We start from the raw sequence: 26271 nt of genomic DNA on the forward strand, positions 1-26271 counted from the left end.
GCTGTATAATAACTACTTTTAAAGTAATTCGTATACAATAAAATTCATAAAAATAAAGGGAGAACAAGGCAAGCATCTAAAACAGCAGCACAAAAACATACAGAGCATAGAGAAGAATAAACAGCAGCAATAATTTCAGTCCTGTTAAAAGCACAGATCTACTAAGACTTGGTGAAAGAAAACTATTCACTGACTGTCTGAAGGCACTCATGGAAGAGAAAAGGATGCCTCTTGCAGTTGCCTCAGGTACCTACCTAATTGCCATCATGTTGGCATCCCCCAAATATCAGTTGATTGACTGGGGAAGCTCCTCATTGGTCATGAACCCCTTGTTCTCTCCAACATGATGTACAAGGCAGATAGTGGGGGGGATGGACGCAGAGGGCAAAATAATGACAGTCATGCCAAGGCTACTGTGTGGCAGCAATGATGCAGAAGGCAGGGATGGGAACTCAAGTCAGGTGACTTGAGTCTGAGTCACAAAAACATGTATTTTTTTCTGAGTTATGCTGACTCGAGTCACCTGCATGGATGACTCCAGCACTGACTCGAGTCTGAGGCCATTGACTTGGCACTGAGTCCCACGCATGCAGACTCTGTGTCTGGATGTACTCGCTTACTTTTTTCACAATATGAAAGACCTCATGGGGCCATCTTTCAGAGCCGGTGAGCAGCAGGGAAGTTCCAGTCAGGAAGCAGGGAAGGATTAATGTTTTGCTTTCGCATTGGGTGGGAGGTGGGAGTGGGCTCTATTGCCTGATACTGAAGGAGCTGATGGCCATTGAATGAAGGATGGACAGTTTGATTTGTTTCTTTGGATGACGTAGGGCAGAAAGAGGAGGCCAAGGAGGCTGCACATGTTTTTGTTTTACCTGTCTTTTTAATTAGAGACATTAACAATTCAGCCTAATGGTGAGGCAGACAAGGTGGAATTGCTAGGAAAAGTAAAGAGCCAAAGCACAGGTGTTTGGCTGGATTGCTCCAAGGACACACGCATAGAATTATACACTATAAGCCACTATATGCCCCTTCTATACTGTGCACTCATCTCAGCCTTACAGGTGTGCTGTACTTGTGTGGATATTCCCAAGGGTGTAATTTTGGATTTCAGTGGGGAGGGGAAGGGTGTGCAATGTGCGTGGTGGTGGTGGGGGAGAGTCACAGGAAGGCTGAAAGGCATTTCCTCCCCCATGGTGCATTTTATTTCCAATTTTATCTCAAATTCCTAAACCAAAGGAGCTGTGCCTGTGGCATGTATAGCTGGTGCAGAAGTAGCATAACATGCTAACAGATGTGTATCTAGGAAAAATGGTGCCCAGGGCAAGCGTTGAAATTGCACCCCTATCAAAACCATCTTTTATATGCTACCATAAAATCAAAAGTCAAGCTAATTAAACTAGCTTGTTAGTTAGATTCCAGCATGCAATTTAAAGCAATCTAATCTATGAAAAGCCTGGCCCCTTGATATTCACCTAACTATGGCTTGATAGGTACATGTAACAGAATGAGGTGGCAGAGTAGGTTGTCTCACTTGAGGTTACAGGTTCTGTTATTAAATGCTTCCCCCCCCCCCGTCCCTGTAAGAAAAGAAGGAACACATCAGGGAGAAGTCTCCAAATTCCTCCCTGCTGAATTAGCTTTCTACTTGCAGTGAGACCTTTTTCAAAGTAGAAGAGAACCTCCCCCCCAGCACCAAATATGACAAACCCACACCCTAGTCCAGGGGTTCTCAAACTTCACGGCGTAAAATTCCAGAAGTAAGTTCTTGCAGGGGAGGGGGGAATGTAGCAACATGATTCCGATTCCTAGGATTGCTCCACTGTTGGGCATATCAGGGGCTGCCTTTTACTTACAAGAAGCTGCAGCAGGCTCCTGGGGATGTGGATGTGGAGAGAGAGAGATATGGATTTAGATAGATGGATATGGATTATATATAGATATATAGATATAGATATGGATTTTATATAGATATGGATATAGATATGGATTATATATGATTACATGGAGATTGCGTGTGCATGTCTACACTGTTAATCCACTTTGATAACTTCTGTAGAGAGGTACACCTGATTTCTCTTCTACCCCACCTTTCTTCTACGTGGAAACTCAACAGGGACGTACGGTGGATGGGGAGCCAGGTGAGGCAGAGCCTCCCCTGCCACCCCATCCACTGCATGTCCCTGAGACTGAAGCCATGCAGCATTTGCAGAGGTCTCCAAGCCTGGGCATGCTCAGCTCTGGTAAGGTGGCGGCTTCACTTAAAGGACCAGAAGCTGCTATGAAGATCACTAAATGCAGCTGCTGCACAGTGGCGAAAAAACCAAATTTTTCCAAGATCACCCTCATCCTCTCCCAATCAACCCTGATAATGCTCCAGAGTTTCTTTGGGTGACCAGCACTGCTGCGGCATATCCAAACTGTGCCTAGGGAAAAAAATTGTTTTTCAACCTATTTTATCGATGACCATGGGGTCATCGTTTTTCTGGCCTGACCCCCAATTTTCCACAATTGCCATCATCCTCTCCCAATCAACTCTGTTGACGCTTCACAGTTTCTAAGAGTGACCAGCAATGTTCCTGCAAGTCCAAACTGTGCCTAGTGAAAAATTTTTTACCACCTGCTTTTTCGATGAATCATCGTTTTTCTAGCCTGAACCCCATTTTTCCATGATCGCAATCACACTCTCCCAATCAACTCAGTTGATACACCAGAGTTTTGAAGGGTGACCAGAACTGCTCCTGCATGTCCAAACTGTGCCTAGGGGAAAAAAATTTTCAACCTATTTTTTCAATGGCCATTTTCTGGCCTGAACCCCATTTTTTCACAATTGCAGGAATCCTCTCCCAATAAACTCCAGAGATTCCTTGTGTGACCAGCACTGCTCCAGCATGTCCAAACTGTGCCTAGGGAAAAATTTTTTTCCACCTATTTTCCACCTATTCATCGTTTTAATGGCCTGAACCCAATTTTTCCACGATCGCACTCATCCTTTCCCAATCAACTCTGTTGATGATCCAGAGTTTACTTGGGTATCCAGCACTGCTCCTGCATGTCCAAACTGTGCATTGGGTGTCCAGCAGTGCTCCAGCATGTCCAAAATGTGCCTGCATGTGCAACCTCTCCCAATCAACTCTGTTGATGATCCACAATTTCCGTAGATGACTAGCACTGCTCGAGCATGTCCAAACTGTGCCTAGGGAAAACTTATGTTTTTCTCCTAATTATTTGATGACCCCGGGATCATTGTTTTTCTAACCTGAACCCCATTTTTTCACAATCGCACTCATCCTCTCCCAATCAACTCTTTTGATGCTCCAGAGTTTCATTGGGTGACCAGAACTGCGCCTGCATGCCCAAACTATGGCTAAGGAAAAAAAAAATTTTCCACCTAATTTTTTGATCACCCCGGGGTTATCGTTTTTTCTGGCCTGAACCCCATTTTTCATGATCCCCTGAATCCTCTCCTAATCAAATCTTTTGATGCTCCAGAGTTTCCTTAGGTGTCCAGTACTGCTCCAGCATGTCCAAACTGTGCCTAGGGAAAAATTTTTTGCACCTATTTTTCGACGACCCTGGAGTCATCGCTTTTCTGGCCTGAACCCCATGTTTCCACAATTGCACTAAACTTTTCCTACTCAAATCTTTTAATGCTCTAGAGGTTCCTTAGGTGTCCAGTACTGCTCCAGCAAGTCCAAACTGTGACTAGGGAAAATTTATTTTTTTCACCTAATTTTTTGATGACCCCGGTGTAATCGTTTTTTAGCCTGAACCCCATTTTTCCACAATCGCACACATCCTCTCCAAATCAACTCTGTTGATGCTCCAGAGTTTCATTGGGTCACCAGCACTGCTCCTGCATGTCCAAACTGTGCCTAGGGAAAATTTATTTTTTTCACCTAATTTTTTGAACCCCATTTTCTATGATTGCACTAACCCTTTCCTAATCAAATCTTTTGATGCTCTGGAGGTTCTTTAGGTGTCCAGTACTGCTCCAGCATGTCCCAACTGTGCCTAGGGAGAATTTATTTTCTTCACCTATTTTTTTGATGATCCCGGGGTCATCGTTTTTCTAGCCTGAACCCCATTTTTCCACAATTGCAGGAATCCTCTCCTGATCAAATATTTTGATGCTCCAGAGGTTCTTTAGGTGATGACCTAATTTTTTGAAGACCCCGGGGTCATCGTTTTTCTGGCCTGAACCCCATTTTCCACGACTGCACTAACCCTTTCCTAATCAAATCCTTTGGTGCTCCGGAGGTTCTTTAGGTGTCCAGTACTGCTCCAGCATGTCCAAACCGTACCTAGGGAAAATTTATTTTTTTCACCTATTTTTTTGATGACCCCGGGGTCATCGTCTTTCTAGCCTGAACCCCATTTTTCCATAATCGTACTCATACGCTCCCAATCAACTCTGTTGATGCTCCAGAGTTTCATTGGGTGACCAGCATTGCTCCTGCATGTCCAAACTGTGCCTAACGAAAAAAAAATTTTCAACTAATTTTTTGAAGACCCCGGGGTCATCGTTTTTCTGGCCTGAACCCCATTTTTCCACAATCGCACTAACCCTTTCCTAATCAAATCTTTTGATGCTCCAGTGGTTCCTTAGGTGTCAAGTACTACTCCAGCATGTCCAAACTGTGCCTAGGGAAAATTTAGTTTTTCCAACTAATTTTTTGATGACCCCGGGGTCATCGTTTTTCTATCCTGATCCCCATTTTTCCACAATCGCACTCATCCTCTCCCAATCAACTCTGTTGATGCTCCAGAGTTTCCTTGGGTGTCCAGTACTGCTCCAGCATTTCCAAACTGTGCCTAGGGAAAATTTATTTTTTCAACCTAATTTTTTGATGACCCCGGGGTCATCGTTTTTCTACTCTTAAGCCCATTTTTCCAGAATCGCACTCATCCTCTCCCAATCAACTCTGTTGATGCTCCAGATTTACCTTGGGTGACCAGTACTGCTCCAGCATGTCCAAACTGTGCCTAGGGAAAATTTATTTTTTTCATCTATTTTTTTGATGACATCAGGTCATCATTTTTCTGGCCTGAACCCCATTTTCCACGATCGCACTAACCCTTTCCTAATCAAATCTTTTGAAGCTCCAGAAGTTCTTTATGTGTCCAGTACTGCTCCAGCATGTCCAAACTGTGCCTAGGGAAAACTTATTATTTCCATCAAATCTTTTTATGACCCTGGGGTCATCGTTTTTCTTGCCTGAACCCCATTTTTCCACAATCGTACTCATCCTCTCCCAATCAACTCTGTTGATGCTCCAGAGTTTCCTTGGGTGACCAGCACTGCTCCTGCATGTCCAAACTGTACCTAAGGAAAAAAAAAATTTCAACCTAATTTTTTGATGACCTCGGGGTCATCGTTTTTCTGGCCTGAACCCCATTTTCCACGATCACACTAACCCCTTCCTCATCAAATCTTTTGATGCTCCAGAGGTTCCTTAGGTGTCCAGTACTGCTACAGCATGTCCAAACTGTGCCTAGGGAAAAATTTTTTGCACCTATTTTTCGACGACCCTGGAGTCATCGCTTTTCTGGCCTGAACCCCATGTTTCCACAATCGCACTCATCCTCTCCCAATCAACTCTGTTGATGCTCCAGAGTTTCCTTGGTTGACCAATACTGCTCCAGCATGTCCAAACTGTGCCTAGGGAAAATTTATTTTTTCCACCTAATTTTTTTATGACCCCGGGGTCATAGTTTTTCTGGCCTGAACCCCATTTTTCCATGTTCGCCTTCATCTTCTCCCAGTTAATTGTTCCACAATTGCCCTCATACTTTCCCAATTAACTCTGTTGATGCTCTAGAGTTTCCCTGACCTGCAGTGCTCCTGCATGTCCATAGGGGTGAGGTTGGTGAGGGTGGTGTGGGCCGCACCAGGTGACGCACACTGGCGGGGTGACGCGCACTGGGGGTGACATGCTAAAATTGCGTTGTTTAGGAGTAACCTTATCATATTATATACCGTTGGATGTGGAATTTCAAGCAGTATGCAATGCAGTCAACCTGATTGAAATATCTCCTTTCCATCAAACGTTATGGCCAAAAAACCGGAGTACAAAAAATGCATGGATCCCTATGAAAAGTGAAAGTGAACCGTATTGCGCGTTTACTCCTGAATAGGCAAACCTGCCTTACTCCATTGGAAAGGGCAGGCTGAGAGGAATCCATCTACACCAAAATGGTCCTGATCTAATGAATGCAGCCCCCCAAAACACCTGAGAATGAAGACCCTCTTTCCAAGCAGATGAATGTATTGAGCCCTATGGAAAGCAAAACTAAACCTCATGGTCATGTTTACTCATGAGTAAGCAAGTGTGCCTTGGCTGGTGTGGAAGATCAAGTGAAGGAGAGTGCAAGGCTACCAGAATGGTTTTGATCCTATGCAGCTGGAGCTAAACAAGTGCTCCAGAAGGTAGCCTCCCTCCCATTAAAAAGGATCAGAACAGGGGCTTCCGCTGATAAGGTGAACTTTTTTGAGGCTTGCAAAGCCAGGTCAATCCTGACAGTGATCTGGTTTAATCAGAAGTTCTTAAATTGAACTGGGCACTGGGTAGGGCTGAAAACCTTACTGGTTTTGGAGGGGGGGGGTGTTATTGCAGGCAGGCCACAGAGGAAATTCACTTGGTGGACCAGGGCCGGCTTCTGCTTATTTAATTATTTGTTTTACTTTATTATTTATACTTATTTATTTTAATTTGCCTGATGATGTCACTTCCACCATGACATCACTTCTGGTGGGTCTTGGACAGACTGTCATTCTAAAAAGTGGGTCCCAGTGCTAAAAGTTTGAGAACTGCTGCAATAAGGTGTTAGTAAGTTGACACCCTTTGGGTGTGTGTGTGTGTGACACCGCTAGTGACCAAAATCACTAAAATCACAGTTTGGAGGAATGACACCATCATGTGATATATCAATCAATGCGTCATTTCATGCAGAATGTGTTCTGTCAAAAGGTACAGCCAAAAGACCAGTGGGGGCGGAGTGATGGTACATCACCACGCCCACCACCTGGGGTGTTGCCCTGCCCACTGCATGTGGGGTCACGCGAACCCTAGTGACGCTGCAGCAGACCCCAAGAGGAGCCTCCTGGAGCGGTCTGCGCAGCTCCTTTCCAAGCATGCAGGGACAGCACAGAGGGATGACTCAAGAGCACCTTGCGGTTCCGCCAACCGCCTCCAGAGGGCGCTCCTGCGCGCAAGGCGAGCCGAACTACAGCTCCCAGACTGCTTCGCGGCGACGCCCTTCTTTGCGGGCCTGCTGAGAGCGAGCGCGCCGCCGTTAATGGTAGTCGGCCGCGGCGGGGCGGAGCGGGGCTGAGGGAGCGCCCTTCCCTGCGCCGCCCGCAGCTCCATTCATTGCCCGGCCTCCCGCGCCGCCATGGAGGCGCTGATCCCGGTCATCAACAAGCTGCAGGACGTCTTCAACACGGTGGGCGCAGACATCATCCAGCTGCCGCAGATCGTGGTGGTGGGCACGCAGGTGAGCCGCGGGCCCGACAGGGGGGCCCCAGGGCCTGCCTGGCTGACCCAGCAGGGAGGGGGAGGCGGGGCTTCTCTGCTCTGGGTGGGGCTGGGGGCTGTGCAGGCTCAGGGGGCTTTGCCCTTGTGTGTGTCTCTGTGTGGGGGGCAGAGGAGTGGGTGGGTGGCTGCTGTGCAGGGGGTTGGGTGGCTGTTCAGGGGGTTGGGTGGCTGTGCAGGCTCAGGGGGCTTTGCCCTTGTGTGTCTCTCTGTGTGTGAGGGGGCACAGGAGTTTGTGATCAAAGTGAGTGCCCTTGTGGGTGGGAAGCTCTTTTGCCCTGGGGTGGGTTGTTGTGCCAGGGGGTTGGGTGGCTGTGCAGTCTCAGGGAGTTTTGCCCTTGTGTGTGTGTGTGTCTGTGTGTCTCTCTCTCTGTGGTGGGCATAGGAGTTTGTGATCAAGGTGGGTGCCCTTGTGGGTGGGAAGCTCCTTTGCCCTGGGGGTGGGTGGTTGTGCAGGCTCAGGGAGTTTTGCCTGTGTGTGTGTGTTTCTCTCTGTGTGGTGGGCACAGGAGTTTGTGATCAAGGTGGGTGCCCTTGTGGGTGAGAAGCTTTGCCCTGGGGGTGGGTAGGGTGGGTGGTTGTGCAGGTTCAGGGGGCTTTGCCCTTGTGTGTGTGTGTGTGTGTTTCTCTGTGTGTGGGGGAGCACAGGAGTTTGTGATCAAAGTGGGTGCCCTTGTGGGTGTGAGGCTCCTTTGCTCTGGGTGGGTGGGGAGGGATTGGGTGGCTGTGCAGGCTCAGGGAGCGCTGCACTTCTTGGGTGTGCAAAGCACGTGGCAGGTTGTGTGTGGCTTTCCCTTCCAGGCTGGACAATGTGCCTTCCAGATCCCAGACCTAGTTTTGCTTGCTCGTCACATGGAGAGCTCCTCCCTGAAAACTGGGCCCCTGTGGCACCTTAGAAAAGGGTGTGTGTGGCACTTGTGAGTAAAGTGGATCCCTATGTAAACCTACTAATCTTTAAGGCTTTGCAAGTCCTTTGAGACTTTACTGTGGCCCATGCACACAGCTAGTCCTCTTCAGATGTGATCAGATGACAGTTGTCACACTTGGTGTGGGGTGTGTGAGTCTGTGTATGTGGCACTTGTGTTTAAAGTGGATATACCCTTGTAAATCTGCTAATCTTTAAGGCTCTGCAGAACCTTAGAGACTTTGCTCATGAACCCATGTGGTCCTCTCCAGATGTGATCAGATGACAGCGGTCACACTTCTTGTGTGTGTGTGTCTCTCTCTCTCTCTCTCTCTCTCTGTGGTATAGGAGTTTGTGATTAAGGTGGATGCCCTTGTAAATCTGCAAATCTTTAAGGGTCTGCAGAATCTTTGAGACTTTGCTGTGGCCCATGAACACAGGTAGTTCTCTTCAGATCTAATCAGATGACAGCAGTCACACTTTGTATGTCTGTGTGTGGCAAAAACAAAAATGGAGGGTGGGGAGCTAATGCAACAAAGGGGAGTGACTGTTAGCTGTGTATCCCACTTGTGAATTTCTCAGGGGTATTTGGCTAACTCAGATACCTAAGACCTGGGTGCCAGATGTGGCCCATGGAAGTTTTTTATTTAGCCCTTGGGCTCTCAGCTGCTGAGCTGTCTCTGCTGAAAGGGCAGCCCAGATGATAATTGCACTTTCTCATATCTTGAAATATGTTGAAGATTTGTGTATTTTCTCTTTTGTCATTTGCAGCTGTTTCTAAATAAAGAAAAGGTGCTAATGACATCACTTTCTGCCTAATTACATAACTTCCGACCCTCAGCAGGCATCTTGAATGCTATTTGGCCCGCTGTTTGAAATGAGTTTGGCACCCCTGGGCTAGCTGTTCTTGAAAACAGAATGCTGAACTCGAAGCATCTTGATCTGATCCAGCAAAGCGATCCTGAAGCTTTTAAAACCACTTTGAATGCCCTTCGGGGAGATAAAACGGAATATAAATAGGCAAAGTAAAGTCCCTGCAGAGCCTTAAAGATTTAAAAATGGAAAGAAACATTGTACATGCTGTTGTTTCAGAGTCTGTCAGACCACAAACATGTGTAACATTTTATCCTCACAACAGCCTTGTAATGTAGGTCATCATGTTGTGTTCTTTTTCTTTTTAATATTGAAAATGAGGAAGTGCTATCCAGTGAACTAATAACTGAGACTGGATTTGACACCAGGCCCTCTGGGTCCAAGCCTTGTTACTTTTATCCACACTGATTCCACTGAGGTTTTGGAAGATAGAAATGAGATGAGGATAACAATAAATAGGATGTAAGGTGGGATTGTGGTCCAGAAAATAGCTGATGACTTGCAATGCAGTTTGACTGCTGAAGCTAAGCAGGCCTTTTCCAGCTACAAGGCAGGCATACATCAGCTGTTTGAGCATTTCAATGGAAGGGTGTGGTACATAACTTATCAATCAAATTGGGATGAGAGCCTGGAAAAAAACCTGAGAGGTTTGCAAGGATAAACATGTACAGTATATGAATAGATGCTGCCTTCTTCAGAACTAGGCCCCTTGGTTTTTGTAGGTCAATATTGTATACATTAACTGGTAGTGACTCTCCAGAGTTTCAGGTTGGAGTCCTTCCCAGATGTACGTGTGGGTGACAGGGATTGAACCTGGAATCTTCTGCCTGCAAATCCGGTCCTCTGCCTATAGCCATTGAGCTATAGCTCATAAGAAACATGAGAAACATAAGAACAGCCCCGCCAGATCAGGCCATAGGCCCATCTAGTCCAGCTTCCTGTATCTCACAGCAACCCCACCAAATGCCCCAGAGAGCACAGCAGATAACAAGAGACCTGCATCCTGGTGCCCTCCCTTGCATTTGACATAGCCCATTTCTAAAATCAGGAGGTCACACATACACATCATGGCTTGTAACCCATAATGGATTTTTCCTCCAGAAACTTGTCCAATCTCCTTTTAAAGGCATCCAGGCCAGATGCCGTCACCACATCCTGTGGCAAGGAGTTCCACAGACTGACCACATGCTGAGTAAAGAAATATTTTCTTTTGTCTGTCCTAACCCTCCCAATACTCAATTTTAGTGGGTGTCCCCTGGTTCTGGTGTTATGTGAGGGTGTAAAGAGCATCTTTCTATCCACTTTATCCTTCCCATGCATAATTTTGTATTTCTCAATCATGTCCCCCCTCAGGTGTCTCTTCTAGGCTGAAGAGGCCCAAATGCCATAGCCTTTCCTCATAAGGAAGGTGCCCCAGCCCAGTAATCATCTTAGTTGCTCTATTTTGCACCTTTTCCATTTCCACTATATCCTTTTTGAGGTGTGGCAACCAGAACTGGAGACAATACTCCCAGTGTGGCCTTACCATCAATTTGTACAATGGCATTATAATATTAGCCGTTTTGTTCTCAATACTTTTTCTAATGATCCCAAGCATAGAATTGGCCTTCTTCACTGCCACCGCCCATTGGGTCGACACTTTCATCGACCTGTCCACCACCACCCCAAGATCTCTCTCCTGATCTGTCACATACAGCTCAGAACCCATTAGCCTATATGTGGCATTTTGATTTTTTGCTCCAATGTGCATGACTTTACACTTACTGACATTGAAACGCATCTGCCATTTTGCTGCCCATTCTGCCAGTTTGGAGAGATCCTTCTGGAGCTCCTCACAATCACTTCTGGTCTTCACCACTCAGAAAAGTTTGGTGTCGTCTGCAAACTTAGCCACCTCACTGTTCACCCCTGTCTCCAGGTCATTTATGAAGAGGTTGAAAAGCACTGGTCCCAGGACAGATCCTTGGGGCACACCACTTTTCACCTCTCTCCATTGTGAAAATTGCCCATTGACACCCACTCTCTGTTTCCTGGTCTTCAACCAGGTCTCAATCCAGGAGAGACCTGCCCTCTAATTCCCTGACTGTGGAGTTTTTCAGTAGCCTTTGGTGAGGGACCGTGTCGAACACCTTCTGAAAGTCCAGATATATAATGTCCACCGGTTCTCCCGCATCCACATGCCTGCTGACCTTTTCAAAGAATTCTAAAAAGTTTGTGAGGCAAGACTTACCCTTACCGAAGCCATGCTGATTCTCCCTCAGCAAGGCCTGTTCCTCTGTGTGTTTTGAGATTGGGAGGGGAATTTGCATGAAGGATTAGGCAGTGTTTGGTGGCTGGGGATTGTTTGAGAGTGATGATGAAGGGCAGGGAATTGGAATTGGCGGTTCTATGTGTAGGCAGTTCACCTTCTGTGCCAAGATAAATCAAATTCTGCAGCCTATGTGAAGTGTGCATCTGTTATGAATAGAACTGTTGTATGTTTTTTTTATTTTGCTTAATCCTGCCCCTTTTTTCATAGTTTGTTCTGTCTTTGCTAATCACAGGAAAGACTAGGATGTTGAAGTCCCACTCCCAATTTCTGAAAATGGTTTTTATCCACTTCCTTTATATCAACCAGTCCTACCTTTATAGACTTCAGCAATCTTCAGTTGTGCTAATCCTCCCAAGTTTAGGACTGGTAGGGACTAGAAACTTATGTATTTTTATGGTAAGAGGTGGCCCTTTCCTTTCTCAGAAAAAAGTATGTTTTGGACAGGGCACTGGTACCATGTTTAGGAGCTTTTTCTTCATATTTATTGAGTCTAAATTTTTAATATTTTCATTCAAATTGTAGAGCTGTATCTTAAAGTTTTATTTAATCAGGTCAGTTTCTTGTACGTTATGGGGGAGAAACCTCTGATACACCTCTGTGCTCTTGACCTGAGTATTTGAAAATCACCTGTATTATAGTGAGGCTATTTGTTTAGTTCATAGGTTAACTCAGAAGGTGGAAAGGGAACTTCCAGGGGCAGAAATTAGACCAGTTCTGTTTGAGTGGACCAGTGTACATTACAGACTGTTGGCATCCTCTAGGGCAGTGGTTCTCAAACTTTTTAGCACTGGGACCCATTTTTTAGAATGCCAGTCTCTCAGGACCCACTGGAAGTGATGTCACGGCTGGAAGTAACATCAAGCAGGAAAATTTTTAACAATCCTAGTCTGCAGTGCTTTCCACACTTACCCAGGAGTAAGCCCAATTGACTATCATTATTAAAAACATATACATAGCGGCATGGTACCATGGTAGCAAAGTACCTAATATATTAAAATGTCTAATATATTAAAAATAAAATATTGAAATGAATGAGAACTCACCTGAAATTGACTCGGGACCCACCTAGTGGATCCCTACCCATAGTGGATCCCTACCCACAGTGGATCCCTACCCACAGGTAGTGGATCTCTACCCACTGCTCTAGGGCAGTGTTTATCTAACTTTTTTGACTGATGCCTTTTTTGATCTACTGGGCCACTGGCTGTGGCTCTCCATTAGGGCTACAATCCGCTATCTGTGCATTGTTCAGGGCAGTGGGTTTTTTGCAAGGATTCTGCAGCTTTAAAAATTCACTTTAACCCTGCAGTAGCCCCAATGGAGCTTCTTGGATCCGCACCACCTTTATAGTGGTGCAAATCCGAGCAGTTTGGGGCTGGCCCAGGCTGCCTGGGAATGAGTCTAGGATCTGGCATAAGTGCTGGATCCTGACTCTGCCTCCAGCCCATGGTCCCGCCCACCACCCACCCTCCCCATGCCCCCTGACCCCTGAGCTGACTGAGCTCGCTGGCACAAACTCACCCTGCTCCATTGCCTGCAGCAGCGTAGGCAATCAAAAGTGCTTTACAGCTCTTTCACAACGCTCATTGGCCGGTACAAGGGACTTTTGCTGGCCAAGTGGGTGCTTTGGATTGCTCCCTGAGCATTGTGAGCGTGGTGATCAAGTCAACATTTTCAAGCGGAAGATCATTTGGCCCAAGTCATGGTGGTTTTGAGAGAATTTGTGCAGATAATAAAGAGAAACTGAGCAGTGCTTTTGAAACTGTTTTAGTGCAAAATACGTACATAGATCTGTGATATGAACGGTGCACATGTATCTACATCATGATTTTCCTATTTCAAATACATGTCAGCTGGAAAGGGTCATGGCCCTGCTTGCGTGTTTTATCAGCAGAAAAGTTGTAATCTACACTTCCTGCTTCATTTCTGATGTAGTGCAAGTGTGTATGTTTTTGTTGGCTATTGTGTCCTCCTATGGTTTAACTTCAGTGTTCCTTGCTCGGGGTGGGGGTGGCTTGTTTCTTACTCAGCACCATCCCACTGTATGTGGGGAGAGATTGTAGCTCAGTGATTGAGCATCTTCTTTGCACATAGAAGCCCCTGGTTCAGTCTTGGGCACCTCCAGGTGCAGCTGAGAGAGACCCCTGCCCTGGAGAGCCACACAACAGACAGCTCTTAGCTAGGGAGATGAATGATCTGACTTGGTAGAAGACAGCCAGATCAGTGTCCACTAGTACATGCTGCTCAAGTAAGAGGAGACTCTTACCCTCTCTTCATCTTGGTCTGCCTTACTCTTTTCTTTTTTCCTGACAATTCTGGTACTGACCTTCCATTCCTTGTCTTCTCCCTCTTCCTTATTGTTTTGGGAAGGCGCTATTTAGAGAGATTATGTAATTGAATGTAATAGGCAGTGTTACACTCTGATCCTACTGCAAAGTCACCTCCCATTCTCTCCTCTCAGGTGAATCAGTGCACATCTTTGATACTGCAAACGTCTTGGGCTCAGAATAGCAGCATGGTGATCCAAGCTGCTGTCCTAGGAATAATTAATTGTGCAAGTAGATTTTAGTGTTTAAATTGACACAGTTTCATGGAGGACACTGCAGTTCTTAATACCTGGCTTTGCATGTAAAAAATCTTTTTGTTTTGTTTCATCCTGTATTCATGCTTTGATTTGTGATTTTAAAGCAAAATAGTGTAGTTGACTGATTTAAACTTCCTAGGAAATTCACAAATAGAACACTGATAATGACACATTGACTGGAATTTTGGAAACTTGCTGTGCAGGTGTGTTCATTATAGGGTGATCAGCGCAAGACATCTCAGACAATGGCTGTACCTACAATATGATGAGAATGTTACAGCCCCTTGCTTGGCTACAGAGGGTCTTACAAACTCCATCCCTCCTGAAATGAATATTCAGAGAGGTGGTGGCATTCTTGCCACCAGTGTCATATCTAGGGAGAATGGGGCCCATGGCAAGCACTCAGATTGCACCCCTGTCCAAATAGAGGGAGAGATCAGGTAGTAGGAAGTCAGGTCCTTCAAGTGGCACTCAGGGCAGATGTCCTCACTTGCCATACCCTACATACTCCACTGCTTGCCACATCCCCACCATGGTTTCATTCAGTTTACTATAGAGGTCATTCCATTTTGGGATAAGGACTGTAAAGATATGACTTGTTTATTACATATTGGTGTAATTTAATTTAGGTTAGCTATGCTCTGTTCTGGAGCAAGTAGAATATGCATTAATTTTTTTAATGTACATGTAACTAGACTTTTCCCAGGATGCAGTAATGGGCTCCCCTGGAATGCACTTGTGGATGTACTAATGGACTCTTCAGTGGGTGAACATGTTCCCTGGTTTCGTTTGGTGGTTTTCCCTGCCAGAAAAATGAGAAATTTCGCTCCTTGACAGATCCGGAATCTGGCAGCCTTGTCTCTTGAAGGGCGACGATGTCCATCTGCAGTCTGCTCAGCTCCATGTCGATGACAGCTGTTTTGCGTGCATCGTCTATTGCTTGCAGGTCATCAGAGAAGCCAGGTGTCATTGTCCTTACGTTCCAGGTGCCCAACTTTAGGGCAGGAGTTTTCTGTTTTCTATTGCATGGTGCAGAGTTGTCGATCCGCTTGTCGGTTTTCACCCTAAACCCCACGCACCCCGTGAGGTTAACGGACCGTGGCGAGGCAACACCTTACTGGCTGGGGACTGCCCAGCTTAAGGCGGGCGGTAGCTGCCCAATGAGATGCAATGAACTCTCCCACTGTCGGAAGCAGCCCCTGGCGTCATGCCCTACGCCAATCGAGCAAAGTCTTATAACAGGTAACTGCTGCTTCCCGTGTTGTGCCGATGCCGTATGGCGAAGTTGGAGTGTCCTCTCCAGTGCGCGAAGCCTGGGTAAAGAAGGTATGGAGGATAGGCTGTTACCCATGCAGCAAATCCCCCCTCTCCACGTCGCTGGAATGATCCAATGGAAAGGCAGAAACCAATACGGTTGGTTCCAGCGGCGTCGCAGGAGTTGCCAGAACGTGACTGTGTGCAGCCACGAACTGCCTGAGGGACTCCGGCTCCTGATTTTGCCTCGAGGTTGACTCCTGAAGCCTTTTCCACAACTGGATGTAGCCACAAGGCAGTGGAGGTTTGGAATCAGAGTTTTCCTTCTCTTAGATGTCTCCCTATTCAACTTCCTGATAGCCACAAACCCCTCTCGTGCCCCTCCCCCTGCATCCCGTCTGCCTCACCACTGCTCCCTATTCAACTTCCTGATACACACAAACCCCTCTCGTGCTCCTCCCCCTGCATCCCGTTTGCAACAGAAGGCATCTATCTCCGGACCAGATCAGATGGAAAGCTCTTCAACCTCTCCAGACTGAGAGCAAAGTCCAAAGTCCAGCTGAAATGTCTGTGTGACTTCCTCTTTGCCGACGATGCAGCTGTCACTACCCACTCTGCCAAAGATCTCCAGCAGCTCATGGATTGTTTTAGCAAGGCCTGCCAAGATTTTGGACTGACAATCAGCCTGAATAAAACACAGGTCATGGTTCAGGATGTGGACTCACCTCCCTGCATTACAATCTCTGCGCATGAACTGGAGGTTGTCCATGACTTTGTGTACCTTGGCTCAACGATCTCTGACACTCTTTCTCTCGATACCGAGCTAAACAAACGCATCGGTAAAGCAGCTACCACGTTTTCCAGACTCACAAAGAGAGCCTGGTCCAACAAGAAGCTGACGGAACATACCAAGATCCAGGTCTACAGAGCTTGCGTCCTGAGTACACTTCTGTACTGCAGCGAGTCATGGACTCTTCACTCACAACAGGAGAGGAAACTGAATGCTTTCCACATGCGCTGCCTCCGACGCATCCTCGGCATCACCTGGCAGGACAAAGTTCCAAACAACACAGTCCTGGAACGTGCTGGGATCCCTAGCATGTATGCACTACTGAAACAGAGATGCCTGCGTTGGCTCGGTCATGTCGTGAGAATGGATGATGGCCGGATCCCAAAGGATCTCCTCTATGGAGAACTCGTGCAAGGAAAGTGCCCTACAGGTAGACCACAGCTGCGATACAAGGACATCTGCAAGAGGGATCTGAAGGCCTTAGGAGTGGACCTCAACAAGTGGGAAACCCTGGCCTCTGAGCAGCCCGCTTGGAGGCAGGCTGTGCAACATGGCCTTTCCCAGTTTGAAGAGACACTTTGCCAACAGTCTGAGGCTAAGAGGCAAAGAAGGAAGGCCCATAGCCAGGGAGACAGGCCAGGGACAGACTGCACTTGCTCCCGGTGTGGAAGGGATTGTCACTCCCGGATTGGCCTTTTCAGCCACACTAGACGCTGTTCCAGAACCACCTTCAGAGCGCGATACCATAGTCTTTCGAGACTGAAGGTTGCCAACTAATGGACTCTTCATATTTGTTCTACTCTTATTAGATATGCAAGGTTACCTGCAAAGGCACAAAGTGCAGGCATATGTAAGAGCAAACCATGGTTTGCCATTATGAGGACTCTTTGCTCCCCATGCATGGAGTGAAGATTAGGAATGGCCTTTTCTAGTTTGCATTAAACTGTGGTTTACCCTTTGTCCAAATATGGTGAGTTGTGGTTTGCCCACAAGTCAGGATTCCACACCATAGTTTGATCCTTCTTTATGCAAACCATAGTATGCAAACCTTTAGCCGAAGTGACAAACTGTGGTTGGCTGCAAACCAGAAAGAGAAGCTTCCAATTCTCCTCTCACACATGGAGAACCATGCGAGCTTGAGTTGGATTGTGCTTGTAATGTCATGTGGTTTGCCCTTGTGTGTGAATGCAGTCATTTGGCTATGGGAAATAATATAATAAATACATCCGTTGATGTGAAGCAACTTCCATGTGCTTGCCATGTGTCTTTCTTGGCAGTGGTATTCAGACTGGAATAAACTTTTTCAGAAATCTGTAGCTTGTTTTCAGAAAACGGATACCGTATACGCACATTCCTATCTTAAGCCATTTCTACCCAATGTTGCATATACACAACAGGGACCAAATGTGTACATCTGTGGACTGGGCAAAAATTTAACCTAGGTCAAGTATGGCGGGGAGAAAGTAGTGGGAGCGTATAGAATACAGTGGTGCCTCGCATAACGAAATTAATTCGTTCCGCGAGTCCTTTCGTTATGCGAGTTTTTCGTTTTGCGAAGTGCGTTTTCCCATAGGAATGCATTGAAATTTAATTATTGCGTTTCTATGGGCAAGAAAAGTCAGAACAAAGTCGAATTTGGTTTACAAAGTGTTTATTAAGTGCTCTTTAAAGGCATACATACTGTACTGAGGATTTCAAAAACGGGGGATGCTGAGTGGGGAGCTTGAAGGCTGTAGTCCTGTGCACACTTTCCTGGGAGCAAGCACAATGGGACTTACTTACATAAACGGGCATGAAGATCCTCCCCTTACTAGGGTGAACGGGATCATAAACTCACATGAAGATCCTCCCCTTACTAGGGTGAACGGGATCATAAACTGGCATGAAGATCCTCCCCTTACTAGGGTGAACGGGATCATAAACTCACATGAAGATCCTCCCCTTACTAGGGTGAACGGGATCATAAACTGACATGAAGATCCTCCCCTTACTAGGGTGAACGGGATCATAAACAGGCATGAAGATCCTCCCCTTACTAGGGTGAACGGGATCATAAACTGACATGAAGATCCTCCCTTAAAACAAACCAAAACAAACAATCAAAAATATTCGTCTTGCGAAGCATGGGTCATAAAAATTCATTGTGCGAGTTACCAAACTTCGCAAAACGCTTTCATTCTGCGAGTTTTTCGGTGCACGAGGCATTCGTTATGTGAGGTACCACTGTATTTAGATGAAAGCAGAATTATGTGTGATTAGGAGAAGATGAATAGTGAAAGAGTGATTGCCATGGTGTTTCTGGCTCTTATTGATGTATTTACTCTGTGGTTAGTGTGAAGGCTGGAAGCTTTAAACACGGAAATGGAGATTCTTGTTTGGTCATTGGCCCTGCACTCTTATTCCAAACCCTGACTAACAATGGTGCCATGTTCTTCACGTTTCATTTTTTGGTAGATGTTTTTCTTCTGGCTCTTTTCCTTTATATTCTTTTTGTCTCTTTGTACCATATCAGGATTTGTTTGTTCTCATACACTGATAGAATTGAATCGCTTGTTATCCTTGGATGCGGCCTGATTTTGCGTTAAATGTCTTAAGTGCTCCCCCACTCTTCTCCTTGCTTCATGCTTCACGGAGACTGCTTTTCCTTGAAATGTGTTCTGCCAAAGTTCAGTGACCTAGTTTTTATTCTCTTGAGACATGATTTAGTCCTACTTGGAAAGCATATCTCAGTTCAAATTGAGGCACTATTGCACAGAGGATCTTGTCTTGCTTTTTCACCTACTTTCTACACAGATGAAAATTTAATGTGCATGATGTTGGTTTTTTTAAGGTTGAGGGAGTCCCACTGAGTGTGTGAGAGATCTAGTGCTCTTTCCTGTTTACGCAGAGAAAGCTGAATGAAGTCCCTTGTTGATGAACCTTTCTTCCTCATTGTTGTACACTTGTGTTCTGGTCCCATTAGGCAGATATGCGCGTGGAACCTCTTGCAGGCAAGGCATGTCAGTCTCCTTGAGCATGTGTAGGACATTCATGGCATTGACAAAGATTGGTCATGTTCGCATGGCACTCCTTGTCACCAGTGGATCATGGAATACTCCATTATTCGGTTTGGTTTTAATAGCTCATTCTGGTGGGTTCTTGTACCAGTCTTGACTGCCTCCAGCCTTCTCTTTTGAGTCAGCATGAGTCATTGAAGCAGCCTTGATTATCAGATGTGCTGTTAGGAACTGACAGAAACAAGTTTTCCCTGGAGATGGGATGAGTGGGGACAGGACTGCTGAGTCTCCAGCATCCGAAACATATGTGGTAGTAGGATGCTGTTAGGGTGATAGAAGATGGCATGCAATTTATTAGTATAAGCTTTCCCATCCCCTACCTTGCTGCAAAGGATGATGCTGCAAACCGCTGGCATAATCTGGGGACCATTAGCTGTTCTTTCATGCAATTATGTCTAGACATTTGTTTTTTATTGACTGCGGATTGTGGTGCTGTTCCTTAATGTTGATCGAACAGTGCTTTTGATTGCTTGGTGGTTCATGTCCTCAGTTCTGTATTTTTATTTTGTTACTTGCATGTTACTGACCTGTATAGTGTGGAAGGAAGCAATTTTGTTTGTAAAGACATTGCTACTTGTGATACGCTGAATGAAATTGGAAGCTTGCTCAGGAAGGTTCCTGGCCAGACAGTGTTAAGTCTATAACTTTCCTGCAGCTTTGACAATACAGGTATGCATTGCTTAATAACCTTCTGCTTAACGATGGACTGCATATATGATGGTGGTCAAGGCACAACCAAGAGGCTCTTAATGAGGCAGTTAGGTACCCCATAGCCTGCAGCAGTCTTGCACAACAAAGGCTGCAATCCTAACCTCACTTTCCTTGGAGTAAGTCCCATTGAACACAATAGGACTTACTTCTGAGTTGACCTACTTAGGATTGTGCCCAAAGAGGCTCTTAATGCAAAGAAGCAGCACTCAGTCTCCAGTAGCCTGTGCTGCCAGCTAGTGTCTGGCAGGGAGTGTCTGTTTACACAACAAAGGCTGTTTGGGCTGAATGATCACTTAATGACCTAATCACATAAGAACAGGATAGGAGAATGTATCCCTGTGGTTAAGTGATGCACACCTGTAATATGCATCGTATGTTGACCTAGTGATGCTATAATGTAGTTGGGGCTAGAGTGAAGATATGAAAGATTTTTATATGGTTGATGACATTAGCAGATACCTCTAGTGAAGACCTTGTTCTTTAAAAGGCTGTTAGCGGCGTGGAAAGTGTAGAGCAATGATTTTCCATCTTTTTCATCTCAGGGCACACTGACTAAAATTGTCAAAGCAACCATCAGTTTTTTGAGAATTGACTCAGCACACCATGCTGCAAGTGGAGGCCAACATCTCCCTATTAATAAATGACCCCCAAATCCTGAGGCACATCAATGTGCCACATCACACTGCTTGAGAATCGCTGGTATAAGGTGTGTTTGTTAATTATTGCAAAAGTGTGTGGCTGATCATTCAGGAATAAGTATAATTAGGAACATGGTGTCACTAATTGGGAGAAATTGCATCTTATTTATATCCCACTTTGAACCAAAGTTCTCAAAGTGATAAAGGTAATGGTATAATAAGGTACAGATTGCAAATTTTTAAAAAATCTGATTTGGGGTGTGCGTGTAGGAGACTAAAATTGGACTGCATTATTGTGAGAAAAACAGTGTATACCAAAAAGTGCATTAGAAAGCATATTCTGTGTATAGGTGACTGGAATGAGAATGACGTGTGCTTCATAAAAAACGTCACCTAGGAGTGAGTTGATTTTGAGCAACTTTCTGCTATTAAAAGTGTGCTATCTGTGTTGCTAGCTATATAAACAGAAAAAGGAAACCTATTTGGTTAAGCTTTTAAAGGATAATTAGAGTAAAGAATTGGAGGCCTCTGAGGCTTGACTTGGCTAAGATACCTTGCCAAAGATATTCCTGTCATGGCCTCAGGCTTGTTGTGGGTTGTGCACCTTGTCCCCGTTGGCATCTTGTCTTAGAAATCTGTTTTCTGGAACTGGAGATGTAGTAAGTGCCTGTCTTTTTCGTGCTGGAGAGTTGGAATGTGGAAACCTGGATGGATAAATAGCAGATTTTTAAAAAACTAAGTGCTTGGCACGCATTGTCATAATGTTTATAATTCTTTTTCTTTTATAAATAGCAAAACCAAAACCTCATAAGACAGTTCATAAAATAAAACACACAGTCACTAGTGTCAGACTTAACACCAGAAACAGAACCACAGAAGGCCTTTTGCCTTAGCATGGCACCTTCAGTATTGGCTAGTCGCCAAGTCCATCTGGAGCCAGACTCCTTTAACATCTTCTGCAAGTTTTATTTCAATTGTGAACTGCTTTGGAAGCCTGTCCTGGCTGAAAAGTGGGGTATGAAATCTAGCACTGTAGCCTTGATTCTCATCCTGGCAATATAAAAGACCTGTGCTGATTTTAACTAACTTCACAAATGATTTTTCCGTGGTGCTAACCAGGTGAATTTCCCAGAGGGTGGTTGACTCAAGGGACCTCAGTTCCCTGCTTCCTTCTCTGTACCAGTCTGTACCAGACAGTGTCTGGTCTGGTCTGGTCTGGGTTTTGAGGAAGAGCAGCCGCTCCTCAGGATTATCAGTTAGAAGCAAATATCTCGGCACAGTCCCATTTTATTACAGCTCTATTAGCCCACTTGATGTAATTTTTGTTTGTTTTGAGTTGGTGGGAGATCCATAATAAAAAGTTTACAGCTTGATCCTTTGCATAGTAATACTTGGGGGTCTCTCTGAGACTACTAAGCGCACATAGGATTGTGTTGTTCAGCTGTGTTGGCTGTTTTGGGTAAAGACTTCATGAACTGGATATGTGAGTTCAAGCAAACTTGGTGTGGATATTTTTAAAAAATAGTTATTTAAATTTACAACATGGAGGAAAAGGTGGGCTTAGGAGCATACACTTAAATAACTAATTATAGTAAAAAAGTACAAACAAACATTAGTGAACAATAAGATCAGAGACTAAAATCAATTCATAAATTTTTAGATTGTGATTTGGGCTGCAGTCCTGTATGCATTTGCCTGGGAGTAGGCCCTGCTGAACTCGGTAGGAATTACTTCAGAGTATATGTGCTTAGGATTGTGCTCAGCCTAACATCTATACCGGGTAAGATGGTGGAATGCCTCATCAAAGATAGAATCTCAAAACACATAGACGAACAAGCCTTGCTGAGGGAGAATCAGCATGGCTTCTGTAAGGGTAAGTCTTGCCTCACAAACCTTTTAGAATTCTTTGTAAAGGTCAACAGGCATGTAGATGTGGGAGAACCCGTGGACACTATATACCTGGACTTTCAGAAGGCATTCGACACGGTCCCTCACCAAAGGCTACTGAAAAAACTCCACAGTCGGAGAATTAGAGGACAGGTTCTCCCCTGGATGAAGACCTGGTTGAAGACCAGGAAACATAGAGTGGGTGTCAATGGGCAATTTTCACAATGGAGAGAGGTGAAAAGCGGTGTGCCCCAAGGATCTGTCCTGGGACCAGTGCTCTTCAACCTCTTCATAAATAACCTGGAGACAGGGGTGAACAGTGAGGTGGCTAAGTTTGCAGACGACACCAAACTTTTCTGAGTGGTGAAGACCAGAAGTGATTGTGAGAAGCTCCAGACGGATCTCTCCAAACTGGCAGAATGGGCAGCAAAATGGCAGCTGCGTTTCAATGTAAGTAAGTGTAAAGTAATGCACATTGGGGCAAAAAATCAAAATGCCACATATAGGCTAATGGGTTCTGAGCTGTCTGTGTCAGATCAGGAGAGAGATCTTGGGGTGGTGGTGGACAGGTCGATGAAAGTGTTGACCCAATGTGCAGCGGGAGTAAAGAAGGCCAATTCTATGCTTGGGATCATTAGAAAAGGTATTGAGAACAAAACAGCTAATATTATGATGCTGTTGTGCAAGTTGATGGTAAGGCCACACTGGGAGTATTGTGTCCAGTTCTGGTCACCACATCTCAAAAAGGATATAGTGGAAATGGAAAAGGTGCAAAAGAGAGCAACTAAGATGATTACTGGGCTGGGGCACCTTCCTTATGAGGAAAGGCTACGGCATTTGGGCCTCTTCAGCCTAGAAGAGACACCTGAGGGGGGACATGATTGAGAATATGCATGGGAAGGATAAAGTGGATAGAAAGATGCTCTTTACACTCTCACATAACACCAGAACCAGGGGACATCCACTAAAATTGAGTGTTGGGAGAGTTAGGACAGACGAGAGAAAATATTTCTTTACTCAGCGTGTGGTTGGTCTGTGGAACTCCTTGTCGCAGGATGTGGTGACGGCATCTGGCCTGGATGCCTTTAAAAGGAGATTGGACAAGTTTCTGGAGGAAAAATCCATTATGGGGTACAAGCCATGATGTGTATGTGCAACCTCCTGATTTTAGAAATGGGCTATGCCAGATGCAAGGGAGGGCACCAGGATGCAGGTCTCTTGTTATCAGATGTGCTCCCTGGGGCATTTGGTGTGGCCACTGTGAGATACAGGAAGCTGGACTAGATGGGCCTACGGCCTGATCCAGTGGGGCTGTTTCTATGTTCTTATGTTGTTATGATTAGATTGTAAAGCACTCACAAATAGCAGGGTTTTAACCTGCAAAGAATGAGTGAGCAGGGCTTTCTGTGGGTTTCTCTGTGAAAGGATTTTTCACAGAACTGGTCTGCAGTGGTGTGAGCCATGTTCCTAGTCTCTTGTGTGTCCAGCGTCTTCTCTCTTGGAAAAGGAATCCAGGACAAGGTCCCTCTGACAGATGTAAATCGAGATAAGGATCAGAGGGCAGCATAGGTCCAGAATCTTTAGATGGCTAAAGCCTACTTCTGCTTCAGAAGCTCATGTGCCTTTTCTGTAAAATAGGAATTCTAAGATACATTGGGATTGTATGTTTCAAGGATTAGGGCTGCAGTCCTGAACATGCTTACTAGCAGGTAAGCCCTGTGGCACTTAGTTCTGAGTAAACACATACAGTGGGTCCTCCTTATTTGTGGGTTTGGCACTCAGCTGGGATGCTGAGCCTGTGTCTGGAGGGCCTCGGGGACATGAGTGCCTTCTAGTCACATCTGGGAGGCATTCTGAGGAATGGGGAGGTTGCACATGGGCTCCCTATACCTCAGAAGGCCTCCCAGATGCTTTGGAAAGACACTTCTGACTTTTTGTTGTGCTCCCCCCTCCTCTGCATATTTAATCGGTATCTGCAGGGAGTTATGGGAACAGATCCCCCATGCATACCGAAGGCCCACTGTATAGGATTGCATTGTAGGAATCTTTTTCATATTATACAGCACTATAACCAATTCTTAGCTATTGAGATAGGCTAGGTCAGGGGTGTCGAACAAAAGGCCTGGAGGCTGGATGCGGCCTGCGGAAGCTTTTTATCTCGCCCTCAGGCGCTCAGTGTCTGAGCAGTGCTGAGATCTTACTGCTGAAAGTGCAGCCCACATGAAAATTGGCTCTCCCGTATCTTGAATAATGACATCACTTTCTGCTTTATGACATCACTTCCGGCCCTCAGCAGGCATCATGAATGCTGTTCGGCCCTTGGTATGAAGCGAGTTTGACACCCCTGGGCTAGGTTATGAAAGTGAATTCATTCAGTCTTACCATCCATTATGACATTCCTAGCTACATCCAGCCACTTAACCAAGTAGAGGCTTTGATCCTTTTTGCTGTGTGCCTGGTTTTTTTTGGTCATAGCTTCCAGTAGCTTCCTGGTATTCCAGTAGCTTCCTGGTATTCCTAGGCTTGTTTTGAGAATAAGTGCTTTAGAGATTGCAGTCGTCAAGACAATTCAGCTTACGTCTTTCTCAGATGTCAGAGTTGCTCTTGGATGGTTGGTTGTTGGTGTCTCAAAGATGCTTCAAGATTATAGTTGCTAATTATAAAGAAGAATTAGTTACCTGTTATAGCGTATCTGCTTTAGTGCCCATTTATCACTCTTCCTTTGTTTTGACCTGTTCCTTGCTTGTCCTAGAGCCAGTTCCACTTCTCTCTGCCCCAGCTGATCACTTCCTCTCCTGCTGCCCAAACCATGTGTAGAAGGGAATGATTGCACCAGGAGATAGTAGACAATATTCCTGTGTTACAGAGAAAGATCCTGTGTTCAAATAAACCTCAAACTCTTCTCCCAAGTTAAAGACTCCCCGCAGTGTGGAAAGTTAGTATGTCTGGGAGAAGCCTAACCAAAATTTTTTGCCTTGGCATACTAGATGTTCTCATGCAAGGAGATGAACAGAAGTTCTATTATGGGATGAAAGTTAAATCACTGACCAATATTTGCAGTGGCTGTTTGCAGTGTAACTGTTGACGACTGTTGAAATGGCGAAAGACTAATATGGAATGAATATGTGAGTCCTGTGCCTCTTATTTCAATTTTCAGAGCAGTGGTAAAAGTTCTGTGCTGGAAAGTCTGGTGGGGAGGGACCTGCTCCCCAGAGGCACTGGGATCATCACCCGGAGACCACTCATCCTGCAGCTGGTGCACGTTTCAGCAGAAGACCGTCGGAAAACAGCTGGAGATGAAAATGGTAAGGGCTATTCCTCTGGGGTTTGATCCTCCAGAAGAAATGGTTGAGCGTTTGCCAGTCTCATCCAATCACATAAAAAACAGCCAGTGTTTAGCCTTTAGAAGCCACTGGAAGTGTGTCATGCCTTATGTCCTTGTGGCATTTTTCTCCCTCTGTATATCCTGATGAGAGTCTGACAAAATGGAGTCACGTAGTGGGCCTATACTTTCTATGTGACAATCCTTAAATTAAAAGTTGCTTCCCTTGCCTTTCATGCAGACATCATTTACTCTTTTTGACTAACCATGTTCAACTGGGCATTGAGGAAACAAAATGGCACACATTCCAGTCTTGGAATGCATAGTATCAGGTGACAGCTGGTAAGGGGGAGGCTCACCATCAGTGGCATTTACCCAAGGGTGCTAATGATGGGTCTGATCCCCATGT

General features: G+C 45.5%; 1 protein-coding gene across 4 annotated transcripts in view; it reads left to right on the forward strand.

Moving 5' to 3' along the window:
• Nucleotides 1-7275: 7275 nt before the first annotated feature.
• The window catches only part of DNM1L (dynamin 1 like), a 50268-nt gene continuing 31272 nt past the window's right edge, over nucleotides 7276-26271 (forward strand). For all 4 annotated transcript variants that reach the window (XM_066633327.1, XM_066633329.1, XM_066633328.1 and 1 more), the window contains exons 1-2: nucleotides 7276-7494; nucleotides 25698-25845. In XM_066633327.1, coding sequence (XP_066489424.1) covers nucleotides 7393-7494; nucleotides 25698-25845 — 250 coding nt within the window. In that variant the 5' untranslated portion in view covers nucleotides 7276-7392. The remainder of the gene's footprint in view (nucleotides 7495-25697; nucleotides 25846-26271) is intronic.

The sequence above is a fragment of the Tiliqua scincoides genome, chromosome 7 (genome assembly GCF_035046505.1).
Source record: "Tiliqua scincoides isolate rTilSci1 chromosome 7, rTilSci1.hap2, whole genome shotgun sequence".
In the NCBI taxonomy this organism is placed as follows: domain Eukaryota; kingdom Metazoa; phylum Chordata; class Lepidosauria; order Squamata; family Scincidae; genus Tiliqua; species Tiliqua scincoides.